General features: G+C 40.4%; 1 protein-coding gene across 1 annotated transcript in view; it reads right to left on the reverse strand.

The window, feature by feature from the left end:
• Positions 1–23,634, reverse strand: part of LOC134352750 (desmoglein-2-like) — a 72,641-nt gene that overhangs the window by 33,984 nt on the left and 15,023 nt on the right. Inside the window, exons 2-7 of the mRNA XM_063060179.1 lie at positions 13,462–13,564; positions 12,664–12,875; positions 11,169–11,300; positions 6,120–6,275; positions 2,586–2,730; positions 221–372 (exon numbers count right to left, since the gene is read on the reverse strand). Of these exons, the coding sequence (XP_062916249.1) occupies positions 221–372; positions 2,586–2,730; positions 6,120–6,275; positions 11,169–11,300; positions 12,664–12,875; positions 13,462–13,564 (900 nt within the window). The remainder of the gene's footprint in view (positions 1–220; positions 373–2,585; positions 2,731–6,119; positions 6,276–11,168; positions 11,301–12,663; positions 12,876–13,461; positions 13,565–23,634) is intronic.

The raw sequence follows: 23,634 nt of genomic DNA on the forward strand, positions 1-23,634 counted from the left end.
AAGTTAATAAATTTCTCAACATATGTCAGTGATATTAAACACAATTATGAAACGCTCATTAAGAAACCAGGCAAAGGATTTTCTCCCAAAACATTGCCTGTCAATCTCCCTCCACGATGTTGCTTGAGTTTGTGTGTGTACCTGTGCATGTGTGCATTGCTTGAGATTTGTCAGTTAGCTTAAAACACGTCTTAGATTGTTAGTGAATTACGGAACTCACCTCTCTGTCCAAGTTATTTGTCAGTGTTCTAATTTCTCCAAAGGAGTTTGAAGCGAACATCTCTTTGCCCCCCTGATACAAAATTCTGTAGTGAATTACAGCATTCTCTCCTTCGTCTTTATCTGTTGCATTTAATGACAATACCGGTGTACCTGGAATAAAACAATGAAAAATTCACTACCTTACACAAGATCACATACGCTGCCAAACCCCAATTTTCATGGCATTTATGTTCTATGCATGGATGGCTATGACGACAGGCTTGAACTTGAAATGCAGAACAAAAATGCTGCTTCCTACCAGGCTCACTGGTTTAAATGCATTTTAAATGCTTAAGAGGTGATTTGAGAAACTGGAAACTGCAAATTATATTTCCAGAGTATCTTTATGCCTTTCCTGCTTTGCTTTACAAGGATGTTGTTGAACAAATTTTACCTCAGAGCTTGGCCAAATAAAGGATATTCAAAGTCATCTTTTAAAATCAATTAAAGAATTGAATAAAGGGGTCAAAACTGCCTTTCTGATGCTTGATGAGCTCCTAGTCTGGTTCCCTTTGATTCTTCTTCAACTTTGAACCTAGATGTTGATTTTTTAATAATGCTTCTGTTAAACTTAACTAGGCCACAAGATTGCTTTCTCTGTGAACTCAATTGGATCTCAGTTCATGTGTAGGATATGGTTCACACTGAGACTATCATTTAATAATCACCTTTTTGAACATCATGCTAAACCCCTTTGTTGGTTTATTTTTTCACATGTACCAAGATACAATAAAAAGCTGTGTATACATGCCATCTAGGTGGAACATTCTGTATACAAATACATCGCGGTAGTACAAAAGGGAAAAGCAATGCAGATATTGATGAGCTGGTAAAATAATAAGACAGACAGATGCAATTTCAATCCTGATAAGTGCAAGGCGATGCACTAAGGGAGGACTAACACAGGGAGATATAGACAGTAGATGGCAGGACGCCAGGGTGTATTCAGGAACAGATGGACCTTGGTCTACAAGCCTACAGATCCCTGAAAGCGGTAGAACAGGTAGTTAAGGTGGTGAAGTAGTCATACGAGATCCTTCCCTTCATTTGCAGGGATACAGTATACAAGAGCAGGAAGATCATCATACAACTTAAAAACTCATCGATTAGATCACAGCTGAAGTATTGTGTATAGTTTTCGTCAGCACATTACAGAGAGGATGTGATTGCACTGAAGAAGGTGCAGTGGAAATTCATCTGGATGTTGCCTGGAATGGAATATTTCAGATGTGTGGAGAGACTGGTTAGCTATGTTTATTTTCCTTGGAAAAAATGGAGAGAATCATTTTATTGGTGCGCAAAGTTAGGAGGCACATTAAAAGGATAGACAGGAAGAACGTTTTTCCCCATAACATGGGTATCTATAACAAGGAGGCAAAGGTTTAAGGTAAGTGCTGTGAGGTTTAGGAAGAACTATTTCATTCAGAGGGTGGTTGGATTCTGGAACAGACTGCCTAAAGAGGTGCTGGAGGCAGAGACTCTCACTACATTTACAAGTTATATGGATGAGCACTTGAATCAAAGCGGAGAAAGACTACGGAGCAAACTTCAGAAAATTCTATTAGTATAGATAGGTATGAAATGGTTGGTAAATATATATAGACTTTGTGCTCTCTGGTCCATCAAGTTTTTGGCCTGGAGTCAAATGTAGAATAGTGGATTTCCTGAAGGGCAAGCTTAAAATTCGAGGGGTAAGGGTTAATAGGGATTTGAGGGACAAGGTACAAAAAAAATTTGGAGGAACATGGCAGGTCAGGCAGCATGGAGGGAAATAAAGAGTTCAGGGCAAAATGATGAAGGGTCTCTGCCTGAAACGTCAACTGTTTTTTTCCCCTTCACTGATGCTGCCTGACCTGCTGAGTTCCCCTAGCATTCTGTGCGCATTGCTCAAAGATCTCCAGAATCTCATGTATCTGAGGGACAACTTTTTCAACAAGGAATGGTGGGTATTTTTTAAGTGAACTGCCAGAGGAAGTGACAGAGGCAGTTACAATTACAATGTCTAAAAAACACTGGACGGGAAAGGTTTCAAGGGACATGGACCAAATGTGGACAAATGAGATGAGCTTCAAATGGGGATTAACAACATTTCATTATCATTGTAAGGCCATTTTTTGAGACAAGGTTATTAACAAAATTTAAATTCCTCAACTGGTGAGTTGGGACTTGGATCAGAATGTCTGGATTAGTGGTCTCAGAGCCTGTGCATTACAGGACCATGGACTTAACCACTGCATCACCACAACACAGTGGGAAGTTTAATTTCTAACTGAACAGGGAGCAAATTTCCTTTATTATCTTTGAACAAAATGCATAGTTCTTACCAAATTGGGATAATTCTTCAACACTTCCTTCAAACACTTCTGTTACGAATTCCGGACGATTATCATTAATATCTACAACTTTGATCTCAAGTACAAGAGGACTCTCAACAGATTGACCACGAGAATTCCAGGCTTGTCCTGTCAACTGAATCAGGAATAAAATAAATCTCAAATCAAGGAAAATGCAAGAAATATACTCATTCAACTTCGCAAAATAGGTAATTTTTAATTGTTGCCAGATGCACTAGGGTACAGTGAAAAATTTCATTTGCACACCATTGACACAGATCATTTATTCACATCAGTACATCCAGGTAGTACAGAAGGGAAAACAATTACAGAATGCAGAAATTAGTGTTAAATAGCAAGTGCAATGAGGCAGACGGTAAGGTGCAAGATCATGATGAGGTAGATTATGAAGGTAAGAGTCCATTTGATTGTACAAGAGGACCATTCAATAGTCTTACAAAACTGGGGTACAAACTGTCCCTGAGCCTAGTTCTTTTTTTCTCCAGTCCTACAGAAGGGTCTTGGCCCGAAACGTCAACCATACTTTTTTCTCTCTTCCCCTGCCCCCCCACCCCCAGTGATGGTGCCTGGCCTGCTGAGTTCCTCCAGCATTTTGTGTACGTTGCTTGGATTTCCTGCATCTGAGATTTTCACTTATTTGAGCCTGGTGATATATACTTGCAGACTTTTGCACCTTCTGCCTGATGGGAGGGGAGAGAAAAGAGAATGCCCAGCGTGTTTGATTATGTTGGTGGCTTTACCAAAGCTGCGAGAAATGTAGACAGAGTCTGTGGATGGAGGTGTAGTTTTCATGATATGCTGAGCAGTGTCAACAAATCTCTGCAGTTTCTGAAGTCTTGGGCAGAGTAGTCACCATACCAAGTGATGACCAATTATTATAGTATCTTAGAGGAGTTTGAGGCATTGGTTAGCTTTCTTGGTGTGATATTTGTGTGGCTGGGTCAGTACAGGCTTTCGATGATATTCACTCCTGGGAACTTTCAGCCTTTAGACCTCTGGAGATAGGAGCTCCTGCACTAACCTCCTTTCTGAAGTCAAAGACCACCTCTCATTTCGCTGACATTGAGGAGAAGATTGTTATCATGACACTGTTTACTAATCCTTCTACCTCCCTCTTGTTCTCTGGCTCATTGTGTCATTTTGTTATTTGCAAACTTGTAGATAGTGTTAAAGCTGAATCTGGCCTTGCAGTTGTGAATGCAAGGCTTATCTTAATATAATTATATTGCTATTAGGGGGAGCTTGCAATGTGCTGAATGCCCTACAACACAACCTAATATGGTGCTGCTAGTCACCAAGCCACAGTTCATTATTTTCACACCCATGGATTCCTGATTTACCATTATACTCAGTCTTCTCCATTATAATAGCAGCCTCATGAGTGGTAATAAGACCATAAGATATAGGAACAGAATTAGGCCATTTGGCCCATCGAGACTGCTCTGCCATTTCATCATGGTGGATTCATTTTTTCCCCTCAGCCCCAGTCTCCCCCTCCCCCCCATATGACAATACTACAATACTTCTCCCCATGTGACAATACCTTCCCATATGACAATATCACAATATCTCCCCCATGTGACAATACTACAATACCTCCCCCATGTGACAATACTGCAATACCTCCCCCATGTGACAATACTACAATATCTCCCCCATGTGACAATAATGCAATACCTCCCCCATGTGACAATACTACAATATCTCCCCCATGTGACAATACTACAATACCTCCCCTATGTGACAATACTGCAATACCTCCCCCATGTGACAATACTACAATACCTCCCCCATGTGACAATACTACAATATCTCCCCCATGTGACAATACTACAATACCTCCCCTATGTGACAATACTACAATACCTCTCCCCATGTGACAATACTGCAATACCTCCCCCCATGTGACAATATTACAATATCTCCCCACACACGTGACAATATTAAACAAATACTATATTTTCTTCAAGTTTTTCCTCCATGAACCTCAGATACAAAGAAAAGGCAAAACAAGACAGAAGAACTGGTCATTAACTTCAGGAGGCAGGACTGAGTACTGATCCCATCTGTGTCATTAATGCTGAGACAGAGCTGGTTGTGAGCTGCAGTTTCGAAGGTGTAAATATCACCAATAGCTTCCCTTGGCCCAACCCTGCAGATTCTATAACTAAGAAAGTGCACGAGTGTCACTATTTCCTCAGGAAGCCAAGGGAAGTTAGTATGTCCCTAATGACCCAACGATTACAGATATACCATGGAAAGCATCCTATCCAGATGCATCACAGCTTGGTACGGCATCTGTCCTGCCCAAGACTGCAAGAAATTGCAGATATAACCCAGTCCATCATGAACACCGACCACTGATTGTCTATATTTCTCACTGCCTTTCGAAAGTAGCTAACATAATCATAGACTTTTCCCTACCCCATCAGACAGGAGATCCAAATGCATGAGAACAAACAGGACAGCTTTTTACCCGTTATCAAACTCTTGAATGGATTCCCAGTATAATAAAGATGAACTCTTGATCTCAATCTGCCTTGTCAAGGCCCCTGCCACCTTATTGTATACCTGTAATGCACTTTATAATTGTCACATCGTATTCTGCATTCTCTTTTCTCTTTGTTTTATGGATGTCTGTGAAGAGTAAGAATTTCAGGTTGTATACTGCTTACACTCTGATATTAAATTGAACCATTTTGTATTACCTCAATATATTATATATTGAATGATCCACCTGAATGGCATGCCAAGCAAAAATATTCATCTTACCTTGGTACACGTGACAATAATAAACCAAGTACTAATCCCCGTTGCCAAATTTAGAACATTGCTGTTTCACTTCTCATCCATTTCTACAAGATAAATGCAACTTGCACTTGTATAAAATTGTACTATGCAAAGGCATTTCCCATTGGGCTAGCTGATGCTAGGAATAGTAACAACAATAAAATTCTCTTTCTAAAGTCCATTTTCATCTGGACAAAAGTGAACCATGATCCAGGATTCTTGATTTTATGAAATGGCGTGGCTAGCCAGTGAGAATTGTTAATCATTGACATTATGTGACACATTAAAGAGGTTTTACAGGCAGGCACCTTTACTTTCTTAGAAGGTTTCTTGCGGCCATTATGCAGGAGGTACAAGAGCATGAGGTTCCACAGCAACAGGTTCAGGAGCAATAATTTCTCTTAAACCATTTGCTTCTTGAACCAATGAGCACAACCCTAATCGTATTTCAGTACGGCAACACCAGGACCACTTTGCGCTAAAACGGATTTTTAAAACAATGGTTGTAATTGTTTTCTTTCTTGCATATGTTTTCCGTGAATGATGCTCATCTGATGCTACAAGTCTATGATGCTTTTGTAAGCTTTTCATTGCACCTGGGCATTTATGTACTGTGCATATGACAATAAACTCTACTTCGTCTGGACTTGACCAGGATTAACATTCAATATAGGCAGTCCTATTCCAGAGGAGGACCCAGTGATTGAAACTTACCGTAAACTTTGGAGTTTTTTCACGATCCACTTCTCCTGTGATATTTAAATCGCCATTTTGATGATCAATCACAAACAAGCCGACTGGAGGCCTGTCTGCCCCTGGGCCGCTGATTGTGTAGGTCAATTTTCCAACACGATCAATGTCAGAGGCAATCTAAAGAAAGAGTAGATTTGTTACAGTTAATACAGTATATGAATGATTGACCACCAGAAAAGGAATTGTATCATTTTCACATTTTGTAAAATCCAAATTTGTTAACTATCTCTTCCTCCTTACCCTTCACAACCTCTTCCCTCACACCAGTGCATAGCTACCCCAAATCAGCACATTGTGTGCTTGAAGTTCTGTTCCCTCCCATACAAAAAAAATCAATGATTCTAATACCTTCCAAGCCCACGTGAACACACACACAAAGCAGAAAGACGTGCAAATAGAAACACACAGCCACATTTAGATCCAGACAGACAAGTAAACAGAGATATGTACAGTATACAAAGAGACTGAGAGATACACAGGCACAGACATATAGAATACATAGACAGGCACACACACAGGAATGCTTGCCTTCATTGAGTACAAGAATAAGAAAGTCACTTTGCTGCTGCATGAAGTTTTGGTTAAGCTGCCCTTGGAGTATTATGTCCAGTTCTGGTCAGCCCATTATAGGAAGAATGTGGAAGCTTTGGAAAGGGCACAATAAATTTACCAGGATACTGCCTTAATTAGAGGAAAGGTTGCTCCCACAGGAGCAGTGGCTGAGGGAAGACCTGATAAAAATGCGAGGAGCATACCCAGTAGCTTCCCCCCCCCGCCCTCATAATCATAAACGTGAAGTACTAGAGGACAACACTTACGATGAGAGGGTGGAAGTTTAAAGGAGATGTGCGGGGCAAAGTTTTGTTTTTACAGAGTGATAGGTGCCTGGGATGGGTTGCCAGGGATGGTTGTAGAAGCAAACACGATAGTGGTGTTTATGAGTGTGTTAGATAAGACACACAGATATACAGGAAATGGAGGGATATGGATTACGAACAGGCAGAGGAGATCTAATTTAATTTGACATTGTTTTTGGAACAAACATTGTGAACGGAAGGACCTGCTACTGTGCTGTTCTGTGTTCAATGTTAATTAGTTCAAAACTGGAGCGTTTCTCTCCATGATAGTTTGCTCAGCCAACAAAGGTTCCTTTAGTTCAGAGTTACCCAACTTGTTTTTATGCCATGGACCCCTGTCATTAACCGAGGGCTCTGCGGACCCCGGGTTGGGAACCCCTGTCAGCAATCACATGTTTAAAGTGCACCATTTTCCCCAGGAGTTTGTTTCTGACCGAGCCCCTCAGTTTACTGAATGGTTCTGGAAGCCCTCTGTCAGGTCATTGGAGCCATGGCCAGTCTCATTGGGATTTCACCCCAGTCCAATCGGCAGACCACGAGGACCAACCAGGATCTGAAGGCGGCCTTGCTATGTCTTACTGTAAGTCAACTACTTGGATTGATCACCTGTTCTGTGCGGAGTCTGCTCATAACACTCTGCACCACTTTTCTACTTGTTTGTTTCCATTTGAGTGTCAGCTTGGTTATCCGGTTTCCGAAGCAGGAGTCCGACGTGGAGTCCCGACGGCGGAACAACTGGTCTGTTGTGGCCAGCAGAAGTGAAGGAACAATCATGCAGAAGTCCCCTCTGTCAGAACAGTGGCAAGCCAACTGTCTGAGGCGGCTGGGTCCTTTGTTCTGTTCTAGTCAAAGGCTGTGGCTCTCCAAAGATGTTCCTCTGTGGGTGGTCTTGGTACTAGGGTCTCACCACATTCAATGTTCTCTGCCGGATCATTCCAGTTACTTACTTTCTCTATTGCCACACTCCATGTATATCAATCCCACTTTACATGATTTCTGTCCAAAAACCCCTTTTGCACAGTCTGCTGGCATCAGTTCTGAGATAGACTTCAGCCAGCTTCTGGACTCCTATCTGATTTATGGCCTGCTCCACAGCTTGGTGGATTAGGAGGGTTGTGGCCTAGAGGAAAATTTGTTGGTTCCCTTCCATGACATCCTGGCTCTGGACTTGATCATAGACATCCACAGTTGCCACCTGGATTGCCCTGGGCCTTCAGGCACTGACTGTGGTGGTGGTGGTTGAGGCAGAGGAAGGGTGTACCGTTATGCTTAGTCTGAACACATGGGGGGAGTGCAAGAGTGTGGCAAACTTGCACCATTGTCAGAGTAAACACAAGGAATTCAGCAGATGCTGGAAATTCAAGCAACACACATCAAAGTTGCTGGTGAACGCAGCAGGCCAGGCAGCATCTCTAGGAAGAGGTACAGTCGACGTTTTGGGCCGAGACCCTTCTTCAGGACTAACTGAAGGAAGAGTTAGTAAGAGATTTGAAAGTGGGAGGGGGAGGGGGAGATCCAAAATGATAGGAGAAGACAGGAGGGGGAGGGATGGAGCCAAGAGCTGGACAGGTGATTGGCAAAAAGGATATGAGAGGATCATGGGACAGGAGGTCCGGGGAGAAGGAAAAGGGGGAGGGGGGGAAACCCAGAGGATGGGCAAGGGGTATAGTCAGAGGAACAGAGGGAGAAAAAGGAGAGTGAGAGAAAGAATGTGTGTATATAAATAAATAACGGATGGGGTACGAGGGGGAGGTGGGGCATTAGCGGAAGTTAGAGAAGTCGACGTTCATGCCATCAGGTTGGAGGCTATCCAGACGGAATATAAGGTGTTGTTCCTCCAACCTGAGTGTGGCTTCATCTTTACAGTAGAGGAGGCCGTGGATAGACATATCAGAATGGGAATGGGATGTGGAATTAAAATGTGTGGCCACTGGGAGATCCTGCTTTCTCTGGCGGACAGAGCGTAGGTGTTCAGCAAAGCGGTCTCCCAGTCTGCGTCGGGTCTCGCCAATATATAGAAGGCCACATTGGCATCATCGGACGTGGTATATCACCCCAGCCGACTCACAGGTGAAGTGTCGCTCACCTGGAAGGACTGTCTGGGGCCCTAAATGGTGGTAAGGGAGGAAGTATAAGGGCATGTGTATCACTTGTTCCGCTTACAAGGATAAATGCCAGGAGGGAGATCAGTGGGGAGGGATGGGGGGGACGAATGGACAAGGGAGTCGTGTAGGGAGCGATCTCTGTGGAAAGCGGGGGGGGGAGGGAAAGATGTGCTTAGTGGTGGGATCCCGTTGGAGGTGGTGGAAGTTACGGAGAATAATACGTTGGACCCGGAGGCTGGTGGGGTGGTAGGTGAGGACCAGGGGAACCCTATTCCTAGTGGGGTGACGGGAGGATGGAGTGAGAGCAGACGTGCATGAAATGGGGGAGATGCGTTTGAGAGCAGAGTTGATGGTGGAGGAAGGGAAGCCCCTTTGTTTAAAAAAGGAGGACATCTCCCTCGTCCTGGAATGAAAAGCCTCATCCTGAGAGCAGATGCGGCGGAGACGGAGGCTCCATTGTCAGAGGCTCTTTCACAACTGCTGGCAACAAGGAATATTTTTACAAATTGTGGAATGCACTGAATGGAACATCACAAGGCAAATTTTATTGTGTGAGGGAGGTGATTCAGAGGTACAGCTACAAGAGCTGCTACCTCACAGACCCAGTTATCCCAGGATCAGTCTTGACCTCAGGTGATACCATGTGGGTTTCCTCCCGGTGCTTCGGTTACCTACACAAGGCTCTTAACCCTTCATATACCTATCCAAATGCATCTCAAATGTTCCAGTTGTATCCACCTCTGCCAGTTCATCCCAGCTGTTCTGAACCCTTTGTGTAAGGAGGTGACCTCTCACCCTTCTTCCTGAATCTACGCCCTCTCTAGCTTTGGACTCCCCAGCCCCGGGGAAAAGGCTATCACCATCTGCCTTAGCCATACCCTCACAATTTTATAAACTTTTGTGTCCTCACCTCTCATTTTCCTACACACAAAGGAATAAAGATCCAGTGTATCCTACCTTTCCCTGTAACTCAAGCCCTCTGGTCCTGGCTGCAACCTGGCAAATCAGCTCTGCACTCTCTTCATCTTGATAAATGTCATTCTTAGCACACGGTGACTAAAACTGTACAAAGTACTCCAAGTGAGGTTTCACCAATGACTCATATACGTGTAACATGATGTTCCTATTCCCAAACTTTATGTTTATTGGAACTTATGGTTTTTATTTTTTTGTTACAGCCCCATTGGCACAAAAAAATAAATTTTGGCCACAAGACATCAGAGCAGAATTAAGCCATTTGCAGATATCCCACCTCTCCTGGAAGTTCCGGGAGTCTCCCACATATTAATAGTGGCTCCCTGATGCCCGCAAATTATATGCAATATTACGGAAATCAATTTTTTGAGAGTGAGTGAGAGAAAGCAAGAGAGAGCGCAAGAGCAACCACGAGAGAGAGAGAGCTTGAGCGAGAGAGAGAGAGAGAGAGCGCGCCATGGCAGAGTGTTTCAAAAAAAGAAAATATAAAACGTACGTCTCCCCAGACTACACTAAAGTGTACCCCTGCCTAACAGGGGTCAAAATAATGACAGTGTTGCTCACTGCACTGTTTGCAACAGTGACTTTTCTATTGCCCATGGTGGGTTAAGACTGTAAAAGACATGTTGAGGTGAGTTTAACATGTGTCATTCGTTCATTAGCATGGCTAACGTTATTTAAACTAGCTGGCTAGCTGCTAAGGAGCTACTCTATTGCAGATATCCCACCTCTCCCGGAAGTTCCAGGAGTCTCCCGCAAATTGATGGTGCTACCTCCCTGAAATGAGTTTTTGCAGGGTGGGATGTCTGTATTTGGCCCATTGAGTCTGCTCCACCATTCCATCATGGCTGATTTATTATCCCTCTCAACCTAATTCTTCTCCCTTTCCCCCTGTAACCTTGGCCTCCACAGCCATCAACACCATCGAATTCCACAGATTCATCTGAAGAAATTCCTCCTGCGACTCTGATTCCGGACTGAGTGGCCTGACAGAATGGTGGTGGGGGGCGGGAGGTGTGGAGAAGGTTGATGACTGGTGTAACAGGCTTGTCTGTCTTCTGCCTGTGACTTACAGAACCAATAGGGTGGTTCGGCGGTGGCTCATGCTCCCTCACGTCGAGTGGTGGAATGATCCATTCTCTCTTCTGTCGTCTGAAATGGTTAGCCTTTCGGAAATAGATTCTGGGATGCTCAGTTTTCAAAACCTGCAACAGAATTAAGCATGTTACAGAAGCACAGAACGTTCTCATTTGTGCCAGTGTGAAGGTGAAGCTGCATCTTAAACCTTGCCCTTTTCATCTATACCCCTACGGTTTCTTCCTTCTCAGATGGTATGTTGGTAAATTTGTTTATCATCGTATGTACTGAGGTCCAGTGGAAAACCATTTTGTAAGCTATCCATACAGATCGTAGCAACAGAGCACTACAGCACAGAAATAGGCCCTTCAGCCCCCTTACTCTGTGCTAGCTGGTCTATTAGGACTGTAACATTCCAAAGCTCTCATCCATGTGCGTGCCCATCCAAACTTCTCTGAGATGGTACAATTGAATTTGTGACATTGGTGCATTGAGGTAGTGCACAGGAGAAACAGAATATTAATGCAGAATAAAGTGTTACATTTACAGAGAAAGTGTAGTGCAGGTAGACAATAAGGGGCAAGGTCATGACAAGATAGATCATGAGGTTGAGAGTCCATCTTATCATTTCAGAGTCTATTAATAGTGGGAGAGAAGTTGTCCTTGAGACCAGAGGTAGGCACATGCTATATCTTTTGTATCTTTGGCCACAGGGACACACTGGTTCACCATATGTGGTACAGTGGCTTCCTGGCATCCGAGACCAGGGTTCGATCCTAACTTTCAGTGCTGTCTGTGCAGAGTTTGCACACCTTTACTGTGAGGTTACTCCTGGAAGTGCTGGTTTCCTCCCACATTCCAAAGTAGTGTTAGTTGGCTACTGCAAATTGTCCCCAAGTTGATAAAATCAGGAAGGAGGGGGGTGGATTGAAGGTGTTTGATGAAATGAAGGGGAAAATTTTTAAAAAGTGGTTCATGTAGTGTTACAGATTAGAAGTTTGGTGCTTGCTTGTATCTGTGATGTATGACTCCAAAAGACACAAAGAACAAAAAAAAACATGAACCCAAGTGTGATCACAAGCACTATTCCCACTGTAACCAAGACTGGAGGACGTACAGTTTTACAGTCATAGATTCATAGTCATACTGCATAGAAACAGAATTAGAAACAGGTCTACAGCCCCATCGTTGACTACGAGGCTTACTTACGCTCGTCTAATTTGCCCACGTTTACACTCGTATTCCTTTAATCCTTTCCTATCGACATACTTATCCTATTGTTATTACACCAGTCTTACCCACTTTCTATAGCACCTGATTCCATCCATGCACCACCCTCCATGTATGCCTCTCAGATCCCTTTTAAATCTTTCCCCTCTTATCTTAAATGTATGCCCTCTAGTTCTTGACGCTCTTTCCCTGGGAAAAAGTCCTTGTGCTTTCAGAGTGTATATGCTTTGCAAATAAACCTGATTAATTGGTATCTCTTACCGTCTTTGATTGGTTTGCAAAGGACACTAACTGGATAGGAACTTCCCATTTCTCATGCGTCTTTAAGTCCTTTGCCACAACTTGGAAGTAATACTTCGATTTGATGTGTTGGGTACGGGTTGCATATACCCTGCCATCAGAATGGATTCCAAAATTGACATCATTGGTACGCATCCTGATGTGGTCTCCCAAATTACAATGGTAAAATTCCACTGGAATTTCAAAAACAGCCATTCAATGTGGTAAAGAAGAACATTCAACAGTACAGCCATGTCAGGCCCTTTAGCCCACAATATCTGTGCAGAGCATGATGCTAAATTAAATTCATCACTTCTGCCCATGTCCCCCCATTCTTTGCATATTCATGCAACCATCTCTGTACGTCTTGAACACCTCCATTACCTCTGCTTCTACCACCACCTACCCTGGTAGCACATTGCAGGTACCCACCATCCTCTATAGAACAACTCACCCCACACATCTCCCTCAAAATTACCCCTCCCAGCTTAAAGCTATGCACTATGGTATTAGACACTTCCACCCGGGAGAAAGGAGTCTCACTGACTACCCTATTTATGGCTCTCCATTTTATAAACTTCTACCAAGTCTCCCCTTACCTCTGCCAAACCAGTCACAAATTTGTCCACCCTCTCCTTGTACCTCATACCCCTGAATCCAGGCAGCATCCTGATAAATCTCTTCTGCATCCCTTCCTAAGCTTCTACATCCTTCCTATAATGGCCTGCATCCAGGGTATAAACACAAGTTAACACCAAGAATTATTACAATTAACATTACCTTTAAGTACAACATTCCCCTTTAACAGCTTTGGAGGAACTATGGCCTCAAACTGGTGTTTTGCAAACATTTTCTTGCAGCATTGTCCAGTTTGAGAACACACCTGGAATGGTACAATGGAAAAATTTATTAAATAAACAACTGTAATGCAAAGTTATGATGTCAAGAATTGTATTGACATTGTGAATTAACGACAAAAGGTACTACCCAATTGCACAATTAGAAATGCAATCTCTTTTGTCAGTACTTCTCTTAATCCTAGCACCATCTGAATACCAACACTTGTTATGCTGTAACACAAAAAATGTAATAGTTCATGTATATACAAGGAGCAGCCTCAAAAAGCAATATATTAATTATTTCTTTTATTGGTGTTGATGAATGATATGCACTGGCTCATTTTCATAGAAGGCAGCAATAGAGTGCTGCCTGAGACACCAAACAGAACTATAAACAGACAGCCCTCAGCAGTCGGTCCCTCTTTCATCCTCTGTTCTAGTCGCTGCACTAAGACTTCCACTCCCTCTGTCAAGACTGAAAAGCATGTGAACCACGAGCAGAACACAAGCAAAGAAAAACCAACGGGTCCATTTCCCTTGTCAAAAAGCGCAAGGTCTCATTTAACATCATCATTCCCCTGTTAGTTGATTCACCAACAGCTATCAAAGTCGTAGGCTTTTGGAAGTTCAAGGAGATGCAGCAGATTACAGACTTAAAACTTCTACAGATAAAAGCATGGCAGCTGATGATGAAAGCTCCAGTGCCCAGGAATGCTACAGTGTGGTGGGACTCAGCCACCATGGGTACATCTCTCCCCACCATCAAGGAATCAAGAAGCAATGCCCCAGGAAGGTGACACTCTTCATCGAGGATGCCCATCACCTTCTCACTGCTGCCATGAGGCAGCACACACCCACACCTTGATTTTCAACGACTGCTTCTTTACCACTGCCTGCTGGTTCCTGAAGTGACCTGAGAAATCCCAACACTACTTCAGAATATATGTCTTTATCTCTCTCAACTTGCACTAGTATTGTTAAGTTTAGTTTGTTGCTCATTCTGCTATACATGTATAATTTTTGCTTATTTAAGTTGTAAACTTTGCCTGTCTTGTTTTGGAATGTGCTATGCTGCTGCTACAAAAAGCTAATTTTCGTGGCATTTACTCCCGGAGTACAGCACAATGCAAAACTCTTAGGCACATAAATATATAGCTAGGGTGCCTAAGACTTTGGCACAGTACTGAATTTGTCAACGTGACAAGTGGAGAGAGTTTGTAAATCGTTAAGGAACAGAGGATGTTAGGAATGTCAAGGGTGTAGCACTCTGGGACTGCTCTGGGGCGGATGGCAGAGAAGGAAGTGCACGTGTGGGGAGTGGCGCAGGTGTAGACACACCCAGTGCTGAGTGACAAGGTCATTTGATTCCAATCAATTGTTTTATTGTTCATTATGGAATGTTTCTCAGGTGTTTCCTGCAAAAGCTTGAGAGGTCAGCTTCCATGTCACTTATCAGACTCTTAAATGGACCCCATTGTTTTACCTTGCTCTAATTCTATGTACTGCGTAATCATTTGAGCTGTATTAACAGCAAGACAAACTTTTCCACGGTATCTTCAGTACAAGCGAAAACAGTAAATAGGCTAAGTGATGACATTTTGATCTCATTATCTACCTCATCACGGCCCTTCCCTGTAGTGCACTTTGTTTGTATCTGCATCACTATCAACTGCATTCCATTTCCTGTTTAGACTACCTTTATGCAATCATGCAAGACATAAGCTGTCTGGATGGCACAGAAACAAAACTTCCACTTCGATTTATTGGTATCTATGTAACAACAACAAAAAATAACAAACTAATTCCATTCTAATGCCCAATATCTTCAGAACTTGCTATTTGAATATAAGTGTACTAAGAGCCAGCAGTGGCCACTCAGCCCATCAATTCTATTTTATTATTTAATAGGCTAATCTAATTGTAACCCCAACTTTACATTCTTAACTACCCCTATGACCGTTCATCCCACTTGTTATCAATAATCTGGGAGCAAGAACCTTAAAAGAATTTATTTGATTTTATTTGATGCAAAGGGACTTTGTAGTACAGGAAATGTGGAAAGCTAATTGAACTGTCTTTTTGCGTCCAAATCCTGTAACTCCCTCTCCAATAGCACAATTGAAGGTGGAGGCTCATCACCACCTTGGGGATGGGCGATAGATATTGGCCTTGTTGTTACACCCAAATTTCAAACAATGAATAAGAAAACACCCAGAAACACAGCACTGCCTACTTTGAAACAAATTAAACAACAAAACCATGAGAACACACAAAGGCAAGAACACAAGGAAAAAGAACAAGAATCAAATGGTTCAGGAATTTGATGGAGGGGTAAAGTTTTCATGCAGAGGTGGTGAATACTTAGAATAAGCTACCAGAGGAAGTGGTACAATAGTGTCATTTCAGAAGAACTTGGATAGGCAAATGGATGGTGACTAAAAATGACTGTTGTGATTTTGATGACATTGCAACGTTTTGGTTGATGATACCTGTTTTAGGATGTCGGGACAGGACATGCACAGCAGAAGAGTCTTGTTTTTTCTTTCTGGTTTATTAAGGAAAACTGATTAACTGGTATTTCAAAGTATCACTGATGAGCCTTGCGTAAAAGTCACTTGGGCTGGTAAGGGTTAGGGGAATGTGGACTAAACATGGGAAAATGCGATTGGCTTAGATGGGCATTTTGGATCAGTTGAGCGAAAAAGCCTGATTCCTTGCTGTTTGACAGTATGGCTCCAAGATTCAGAGTCTCCACCTTCATGACAGCTCTCTCAGTTCTGCAAGGGTCTCTTGGAAGGTATTTTGCCAATCTACCAAGTCATTAAGGAATATGTAGCATGAACTTCTTAGTACACATGAAGCCAATCAGCCCAGTGTGTCCATATTAGTTCACAGTGGAGTGATCCCATCAGAACCATTCCCTCACTCACTTTTCACTCACATTCCCAATGACTGATACCCCTGCTCCTACATTAGGTCATCATGGAAGTGATGGGTAAAGGGTGAAGCTCTGTCCTGTGCAGTTGCAACACTAGGCACAATTTACAGTGATCATAATTTGTTTATTATTGTCACATATACTGAGATTCAGTGTAAAGCTTTTGATCTTACAGATATAAATTAGCTCTATTTGTCACATGTACATTTAAACATACTGAAATGAAAAGTCTCGGCCTGAAACATCAACTGTACTCTTTTCCATAGATGCTGCTTGACCTGCCGAGTTGTTCCAGCATGTTGTGTGTTGCTTGGATTCCCAGCATCTGTAGATTCTCTTGTTTTGTGATTGAAATGTATCGTTAGTGTCAAAGCTATTCTTAGAGGGTTGCACTGTGGGATGCCCACAGGTGTTTCCATGCTTCTGCCACCAACACAGCAAACTCAAAACTCACCAACCACAGCCTGTACATCTTCGGGAATTGCGAGGAAATCAAAGCACTCAGGGGAAATGGACATAGTCAAGGTAAAAGCATGCAAATATGGTGACATACATGTATTTCAATAATACATTTATTTTGCATGTTGAATTGGTTCATTCCTGCCTCATGTACTGAAGTACAGTGAAAAGCTTGTCCAGCATACTGTTCATACAGATCAGACCATTGAGTGGTACATTAATGTAGAACAAGTAACAGCTACACAGAAAGCTCAGTGCAGGCAAGTGCAGTGTAGGTAGACATAAATAACCTATGTACACTCCAATTGACCTAACAAATCATATCTGAGATGTGGCAGGAAAGCAGTGCACCGGGAAAACCTATTCAGTCACAGGGAGAATGAGTAAACTCCGCAGGATCAAACCCAGCTTTCTGGCATTAGCTCTTTCTGATATAACGTTTTGGTGCTCGATTAAACAGCTTGTACAAAGTACACCCGCACAAAAGTCACTGGATCTCTCGAGTGTTATGTTTGGCAATAAGACTATTGTTCTTTCATGACCAATTGGAACATCACAAACAACTCATACTTTGAGAGGGTTTACCTTTCAAGCAAATGGCCTGTGTCACAATTTTCTAAATACAAAACATCTCATCTCTGCAGATGTTCAAAAGACCACAGAAAATACACCAGCATCTTTACTTTCTTAGGGGTTAAGAAGGTTCAGCTTGCACCACTCTACAGATGTACCATTGAAATTGTCCTGACAGGTTGCATTGAGGTTTGGTACAGCAGTTCAAATGCACAAGAACGCAAGAAAGTCGTGGACTCTGCCCAACACATCTCAGCCATGTCCCTCCTCACCATCACTACTGCCTCAAGGAGACAATATCCAAACATCCCCTGCAAAATCCTGCAGTTTAGCATAAAATAACTATTTTGATCACTTTACAATAAACTGTACCATTTGTTCTTGTTCTCATAGAGTTCTTTCTTGTAAATGTTGTGTAATTAATGCTTATTTGATGCCATGTGCCTGTAATGCTGCTGTAACTTTTTTCATTACATCTGTGCATTGACAATAACTTTGAAACAAGTTAAAATATTTTCTGTTTACCAGGAATTAATTTTTATTACATTTCCTAGATTTTTTTTATCGGGGGGGGGGGGGGAAGGATTTTCCATTACTTGACCAGCTGTAATCAAGGTAGTTGCCTGTAGGGGGCTACATAGGGTTCAAAATGGAAAATAAATTGGGTCAATGGACATTGGAGGCCACTCAGCCCCTCAAGCTTAGTCCACTATGCACTGGATCATGACTGATGTTATGATATAATCCTGGCTCACTTAGATCAACAAATGAAGATCAGTTTTTTAAAGCTGGCCAACTAGTCTAAAGCTCTGGACTAAACAAAATGTCCCAAAACTATCCTCACCTATTAATGGATCCTTTTCTCTTCTTCCCCTCTCTCATCAGGCAAAAGAAATATGAAAGCTTTAGAGCATGTACACATCACTGGGTTGAATTACAACTTCCATCCCACTGTTGCCAGAATCTTGAACAGAATTCATGTACTAAAAGATAAACTCGTGGTCCCCAATGTACCTCGTCATGGCCCTCATTACACTTTGTTGACCATTTGTCCTCTAACTGTAACACTGTATTCCCTATTTCCTTAAATACTACAATATACTTGTATTTGGAATGACCTGTACAAATGCCATGATGCCATGCAAAGACAAGTGTTTCACAGGAGACCACACCTGTCTGCAAATGGAGTAGCAGCAATCTTGTGCTGCTCTTAGTTTTGTTTCTCTCCCCTTAGTTTAAACTTCGAATTTAAAATTTTTATTTGCTGATTCTTGAGGGAGAACAATATGTCTATGTCTACAAGGAGTGGGAAGAACTTGTCTGAACCTAGTGACAAAGGTAATGGGAAAGGAAAGATCTGATGAAATGCACCCAGGGGCTGAAGATATTGTTGGGACACTGAAATCAATTAAAGTTCAGAATGGGTCAATTAAAAACCAACTGTAAAAGAATAGTAATGAAATGAAGTCATTTCTGGGAAAACTTAAAAGACTTGGAAACTCAAGTTATTACACACGAAGAGGAATTGAAGATAACTTAGCAAAAATTGTTTGAAGCTGCAACCCATTTGGAAAGATATCAAGATAAGATTATAGACCTGGAAACTAGGTCTCCCTAAAGGAATATACGAATTGTTGGGCTGCAAGGAGCTGAAGATTGAGATTTAACTGCTTACTTTGGTAAGCTTTTTCATACTTTATTTCCCAGCATATTATCACAGCCGCCTGCTATAGAAAGAGCACACAGAGCTTTTACTTTGAAATTTAAGGATCCAAATAAACCAAGGTCTGTTTTGGTTTGTTTTCATCACTTTAAAATTAAAGGTCAAATAATGCAACAGGCAAGAAAACAGAGAGTTTTTAGATTTAAGGAATCTGAGCTCTGTTTTTATGAGGATTATCCAAAGGAGGCAATGGAACAAAGATCAAGATTTGCTCTGGTAATGAAACAGGCATATGATAAGAAACTGTTTCCTTCTTTGTGTTACCCTACAAGAATTGAAGTTTTTCCTCCTAACTCTCCTCCTCGTACATTTTTTGATCCAAAAGCCGCACTGGACTTCGTTCAAACTATACCTGCCGCCACTACCGAATGAACTACCTGAAAGATTGTTTGGTTATCGGTGTATTATTGGCATTTCGGAAAGAAGATTTATGAAAGTTACTTGGACATTCCATTGAGAGACTAATAAAAGAAGATAAGGAGATTTGTTCATTATTGCATATTGTTGGTTTTCTTTTGGAAAGAAGATCTATGGTTCAAGTATGACTGTTTAAATGGTTACTCGGACATTTGACTGGCAAAAGAAGAAAAAGGGATTTGTTTCTTTAACCTAATATCTGGTTTGATTTTTTTTTTGTTTCTTTCTTAATTAACAAATTGGTAGTTTTCCTACTAATGGGGCTTCTTTTTATATATATATTTGGGAGGGTTCAATTACTTATGATATTATTAATTAGTATTTTTGAAAATTTAGCTGGGTTAAATATGCTATTAACCTTTTTTCTGCTTTATTATAGCGTCTTATAACCGAATTTAAAGTTTTTTTTAGGGATTTAATGTTAAATTTAAAAATGGTGCTGTTTTTTTCCTTTTAAGAGATAACATTATTTTGGTTCGTTCTTGTTTAATAGATGTTGGAATGTAAATACATTCCTTTGTTGAGAATTCATCTTTATAAATGTTTTGCTCCTTCGTTAATCCCTTGGCTCTGTAGGGTTTTTGAGGCTTCATTGAAACTTGGTAAACTTCCTGAATCTTTCAGTAGAGCATCAATTTCTCTAATATTAAAGAAGGATAAAGATCCTGCTCAATGTGCATCTTATAGACCAATATCTTTATTAAATGTTGATTCTAAAGTTTTTTCTAAGTTATTAGCAAATAGATTAGAAAAAGTACTTCCTTCTATTATTTCGGAAGACCAAACGGGTTTTATTAAAGGTCGTTACTCTTTTTATAATATTCGCACACTGTTAAATATCGTTTATACTCCATCACAAAATGTTCCTGAGTGTGTTATCTCTTTAGATGCTGAGAAAGCTTTTGATAGAGTAGAATGGCCTTATTTATTTAAGGTGCTTGAAATGTTTAATTTTAGCTCGAAATTTATATCCTAGATTAAACTGTTATATCATTCTCCTGTGGCCTCGGTCCGTACTAACTCTTTAAGTTCACGTTTTTTCCCTCTTTTTCGAGGTACTCGACAAGGTTGTCCTCTTAGTCCCTTATTATTTGATATTGCATTAGAACCTCTTGCAATTGCCATTCGAGAATCTCCAAATATTACTGGGATAACTCGGGGCTTAAAGTCCCATAAATTATCACTCTATGCTGATGATTTACTTTAATATATTTCCAATCCTCAGAAATCCATCCTGGCTGTTTTAGAGCTATTAGCACAATTTGGTCTTTTTTCAGGTTATAAATTAAATCTTAGTAAGAGTGAACTTTTTCCGATTAATAAACAACTTCCCTTATATTATAAATTTCCATTTAAATTGATTAATAATTATTTTTCATATCTTGGGATTAAAATTACTTGTAAATACAAAGATTTATTTAAGACTAACTTTTTACCATTAATAGACCATATTATTCAACTTTCATCTAAATGGTTTCCTTTATATTTAACTTTGATTGGTCGTATTAATGCAGTTAAGATGTTTTTTTTGCCAAAATTTTTATATATATTTCAGGCATTACCAATCTTTGTTCCAAAATCTTTTTTTGACAAAGTTGACTCTAAAATTTCTTCATTTATTTGGCAGAATAAAAACCCGAGACTGGGTAAGATACATTTACAGAAAGCTAAGTGAGATAGAGGCTTAGCATTACCTAACTTTAGATTTTATTATTGGGCAATTAATATTCGACATATGAAATTCTGGTTACTGGACCAGGATATACTATCCATTCCTAAATGGGTAGTATTGGAATTACAATCTGTTCAGGGTTTTACACTTGGTTCTATTTTAGGTTCCTCTCTTCCTTTTGATTTGAAACGCCTTAAACAGGTGTCTAAACCGATAGTTAAATATATCTTACGTATTTGGTTTCAATTCAGAAAATTTTTTGATCTTAATCAATTTGGGTTAGCGATTCCTATTTTAGGTAACATATTTTTTCCTCCCTCCTTTACGGATCGTGCTTTTCAAATTTGGAAGACTAAGGGTATTTCACGGTTTTTGGATTTATTTTTAGATGGTTCCCTTATGTCTTTTGAACAATTATCTAATAAATATAACTTATCAAGAATACATTTTTTTAGATATCTACAAGTTAGAAATTTCCTAAGTACTATACTTTCTTCCTTTCCAATGCTTCCTCTTACATACATTTTAGATACTATAATCAACCTTAGTCCATGTCAGAAAGGTGCATCGGCTATGATTTATAATATTATTATGAAACTTAGGAAAGCTCCATTTGATAAGATTAGGGTAGATTGGGAACAGGAATTGGGGTTTACCATTTCCGTGGATGACTGGGGGCAGATTTTACAATTAGTCAATACTTCCTCTATCTGTGCTAAACATTCCCTAATTCAATTTAAAGTTGTTCATAGAGCTCATATATCCAAAGATAAGTTAGCGCACTTTTATTCTCATATTAATCCTTTTTGTGATAGATGTCCGGGGCAGATAGCCTCTTTAACTCATATGTTTTGGTCTTGCCCTACTTTGGAAACTTTTTGGAGAGACATTTTTAATATTATCTCCAAGGTATTGAATATAGATATCTCTCCTCACCCTATTACTGCTATCTTTGGATTACCTAAAATTTCCAGTAATCTTTCCCCTTCAGCCCATAGAATGATTGCATTTCTTACTTTAATGGCAAAAAGATGTATCTTACAACATTGGAAAGAGCTTAATGCTCCAACTACCTTTTTTTGGTTTTCTCAGACGATATTATGCTTGAATCTGGAGAAAATTAGAAGCAATCTTTATGACTCCTCATTTAAATTTGAACAGACTTGGAGATCTTTTATTCAATATTTTCATTTAATGTAATATATACCCTTCTTGTTTTTTTTTCCTGTTTTTAATGGAGGTCAGGATTGAGGACGTGATTTTAAGTTTAACTCTGTTTGGTTTCTAGTTAGCCCATTGCTTTGCTTTGCTTTTAGTTAGTTGCACGGTGGGTTTTTTTTGGGGGGGGGTTTCCTTTTCTCTATTGATATATATATAAAATTAGTATGCTATTATGTTACCTTGGTATGTTATGTTTAAATTACATTGTTTGTAGTATTTTTTTTGCATTAATATCTTCTGTAATTTTATTATATTCTAACAATGTATTAGTGTCTATATGGCTTACCTTTTTGTATACTTATTCAATAAAAAGATTTAAAAAGAAAGAAAGAGACTTCATCGTTTTTCTTACAAGGTCACTTGGTTTTTTTTTACTAACTAGGGGGAGGGAAAGAAAATCCTTAATTTTTTTTTTCTGTACAGACAGAGCAGTCCCTGACTTTGTAGTCTATCATAGGTTGCTTGCCTTTTTTTTGGGCTTTCGGGGAGGTGGGTGGGGTTAGAGTTAGGAGTTTTTTCCCCATTGGGTGGTTCTGGAGCATACGTGTTTTCTATGTGGTTGTATTCTTCATCGTCGCCATTTTTGATCATCCCGTATTGGTATGTGCTCTGCGCATGTATAAAGTAGAATAAAATTATAGTATGGTATTTAAATAGATTAATGTAATAAATTGAAATGTACGTGGTTGGAATCATCCTATGAAACAAAAAAAGACTTTTAAAATTATTAACCGATTCCACCCTGATATAATTTTTGCTCAAGAGACACATATCAGGGCGAGAGATCAAAATAGATTTTTTGGATGGTGGAGAGATTTTCAATTCCACTCTACTTCTCAGAGTAAAACTAAAGGCGTGTCCATCTTTACTAAATCCAATACATTTATTGAAGACGATATTGAGTCAGATTCTAATGGTAGATTTTTAATTGTTAACGGAGTGATCTGTAACAGAAAAGTTGCTTTGGTCAATCTGTACAGTCCTAATTGAAAAAAAGGTACTTGCCTGATTTAAAAGAATATATGTTGATAATGGGTGGGGATTTTAACTGTTGTTTAAATCCTATGATTGACAAGAGCTCCACCAATCAGCGACTTCCAAATCGCTCCAC

This window comes from Mobula hypostoma, chromosome 1 (genome assembly GCF_963921235.1).
Source record: "Mobula hypostoma chromosome 1, sMobHyp1.1, whole genome shotgun sequence".
Classification (NCBI taxonomy): Eukaryota; Metazoa; Chordata; class Chondrichthyes; order Myliobatiformes; family Myliobatidae; genus Mobula; species Mobula hypostoma.